This window comes from Oncorhynchus tshawytscha, linkage group LG02, assembly GCF_018296145.1.
Source record: "Oncorhynchus tshawytscha isolate Ot180627B linkage group LG02, Otsh_v2.0, whole genome shotgun sequence".
NCBI classification, from domain to species: domain Eukaryota; kingdom Metazoa; phylum Chordata; class Actinopteri; order Salmoniformes; family Salmonidae; genus Oncorhynchus; species Oncorhynchus tshawytscha.
Window position 1 is genome coordinate 4,096,368 of NC_056430.1, and position 2,244 is coordinate 4,098,611.

Sequence of the window (2,244 nt, forward strand, 5' to 3'; positions counted from 1 at the left end):
GACTTGCCTAGTTAAAGTTTAGTTTTTTGTGCTGTGTACACCCTCAAGGCCAAAAAATAAAGGTCTGCAAACCCGAAACATAGGTCAATGACTTTGTTAGATAAGACTATCCGGTAAATAGATAGTAAATAGAAGGTCCAGTAATTATATAATTTGTTAAATATTTAACTAAACATTCTAATTTAAGTGTATTTAAGGGCCCTTGCACAGTTCCATTTTTTTCACAAACCTAATTCCACACCTAAGTGGTAAGCAACTAATAAACTGTAGACGTTGGAAGTCCAGGTATAGAATGAAGGGTGTTGTAGCTTTGCTGGTGTTGCTGTGCAGCACCCTGACTGCGGCTATGGTGACAACCCCAGAAAACGAAGACATAAACTGCCCGTCTGGCATGTGTGACATGCTGAGGAAGATTGAAGTCATGGAAAACCGGCTTGCAGCTGCTGAGCGCCAGGTGGAGACACTGAACGCTAAAGCAGGTAGATACTTTCTTCACTGTTTTAACCTTTTCTGGGAAGGGAACACCTGCCCTACAGCCAGTGAAAGTTCAGGGCGCCAAATTCAAACAACAGAAATCTCATAATTAAAATTCCTCAAACATACAAGTACTGTACACCATTTTAAAGATGCACTTCTTGTTAATCCAACCACAGTGTCCGATTTCAAAAAAGGTTTAACGGTGAAATGTTAGGACAGCGCCTAGTTGCTTACCACTTAGTTGCTTACCACTTAGGTGTGGAATTAGGTTTGTGAAAAAAATGGATCTGTGCAAGGGCCCTTAAATACACTTAAATTAGAATGTTTAGGAAACGTTAGAATGTTTTCAATCTAAATCTACCCAAATATATCAATATCCTAACTTCTGGGCCTGAGTAACAGGCAGTTTACTCTGGACACGCTTTTCATCCAAACTTACCAATGCTGCCCCCTGTCCTAACATGGGCTTACTGAATTAATCAACTGCTGAGTCCTATAGTTGTAACACATGTCATTTTGTGTCTGACAGAAACGAAGGTGGCATTCTCAGCTGGATTTGGGGGTACTGGACACTATGGACCTTTCAATGTTGAAAAAACGCTTGTCTACGGAAAGGTCTTAACCAACCTTGGCAACGCTTACAACCCAGCAACAGGTTAAGTCATCGTGCTCATATTAAACTATTATGTCTTCTTCTTCTTCGTCTTCTTCTTCATCTTCTTCTTCTTCTTCTTTTTAATTTATGATCAACATCTTCCCACATTAAATAGTATGCTCTTTTCATCCAGGCATCTTCACAGCACCAGTGGCAGGAGTCTATCAGTTTAGCGTCTATCACCATTCAGGAACAGGTCGCCGCTCAGACTCCTTGCTGTTCAAGAACAAAGAACAAATCGCATTTATTTCTGCTATGAACAAGGACGGCTCCTACAACGGATCTAATGGTATCATACTGCAGCTGGAGGAGGGAGATGTGGTATATGTTGTTTTGAAGGATAATTCATGGATCTGGGACCATATGAGCAATGTTGGTGCCATTGGATGGTGCCACTTCAACGGCATTTTGCTGTTTGCTCAATAAACCTCAGTGGAATATGTACATACTGTTGTGGAATATTTTACCCTAATCAATTCCATTAAATGGTTTTCTGCATAAATCATACTGTTTTTTTGCTTCTAACATACTGAACGTTTATCATTGGCAGCTGATAGTAACAGTTAAACAACATTTTGACGTGTCACATTTCAACAGCTTCAATGGATTTCTGCTATTCACTCAGTGTTTGTTTGTTCCTAAACGTTGCGGTGTCTCTTTCCATCAGCCTCTCGCAGCTCACAAGGTAGAGATGATCCAAGTAGGACCAAGGACAAAAGAAGGTCACACTTACAGATAGTTCAATCTAAATGTAGTTCTGTGTTCAATCTGAAGCCTTACAGATAGTTCAATCTAAATGTAGTTCTGTGTTCAATCTGAAGCCTTACAGATAGTTCAATCTAAATGTAGTTCTGTGTTCAATCTGAAGCCTTACAGATAGTTCAATCTAAATGTAGTTCTGTGTTCAATCTGAAGCCTTACAGATAGTTCAATCATTTAGCCCGGAATTACACAAACCTAAAACACAACAAGGCAAATATCCAGGCAGACCAGTGGTTGCAGGAGCTAGAGGCTAGAGCCATTGTCAACATTTTTTGTAGAATCTTTTACTAAATCTCATGTGCAAAAGCATTGCCATCATATATAAAAGACTCTACAGATCAATATCTCAC

The 2,244-nt window shown here is 39.7% G+C and overlaps 1 protein-coding gene across 1 annotated transcript; it reads left to right on the top strand.

Annotated features, from left to right (window-relative positions):
* Positions 1-214: 214 nt before the first annotated feature.
* Positions 215-1,637, top strand: LOC112262737 (complement C1q-like protein 2). The gene is made up of 3 exons (XM_024438473.2): positions 215-479; positions 1,007-1,132; positions 1,266-1,637. The coding sequence occupies exons 1-3, from the start codon at positions 293-295 to the stop codon at positions 1,556-1,558; spliced, it is 606 nt and encodes a 201-aa protein (XP_024294241.1). The 5' UTR covers positions 215-292; the 3' UTR covers positions 1,559-1,637.
* The last annotated feature ends 607 nt before the right edge of the window (positions 1,638-2,244 follow it).

What these genes read in the sequence shown, in the direction of transcription:
- LOC112262737 (XM_024438473.2), top strand. Translation starts at nt 293, where the DNA reads ATGAAGGGTGTTGTAGCTTTGCTGGTGTTGCTGTGCAGCACCCTGACT. An exon ending in GACACTGAACGCTAAAGCAG is followed by an intron (nt 480 to 1,006) that starts GTAGATACTTTC and finishes TGTGTCTGACAG; the next exon opens with AAACGAAGGTGGCATTCTCA. An exon ending in CGCTTACAACCCAGCAACAG is followed by an intron (nt 1,133 to 1,265) that starts GTTAAGTCATCG and finishes CTTTTCATCCAG; the next exon opens with GCATCTTCACAGCACCAGTG.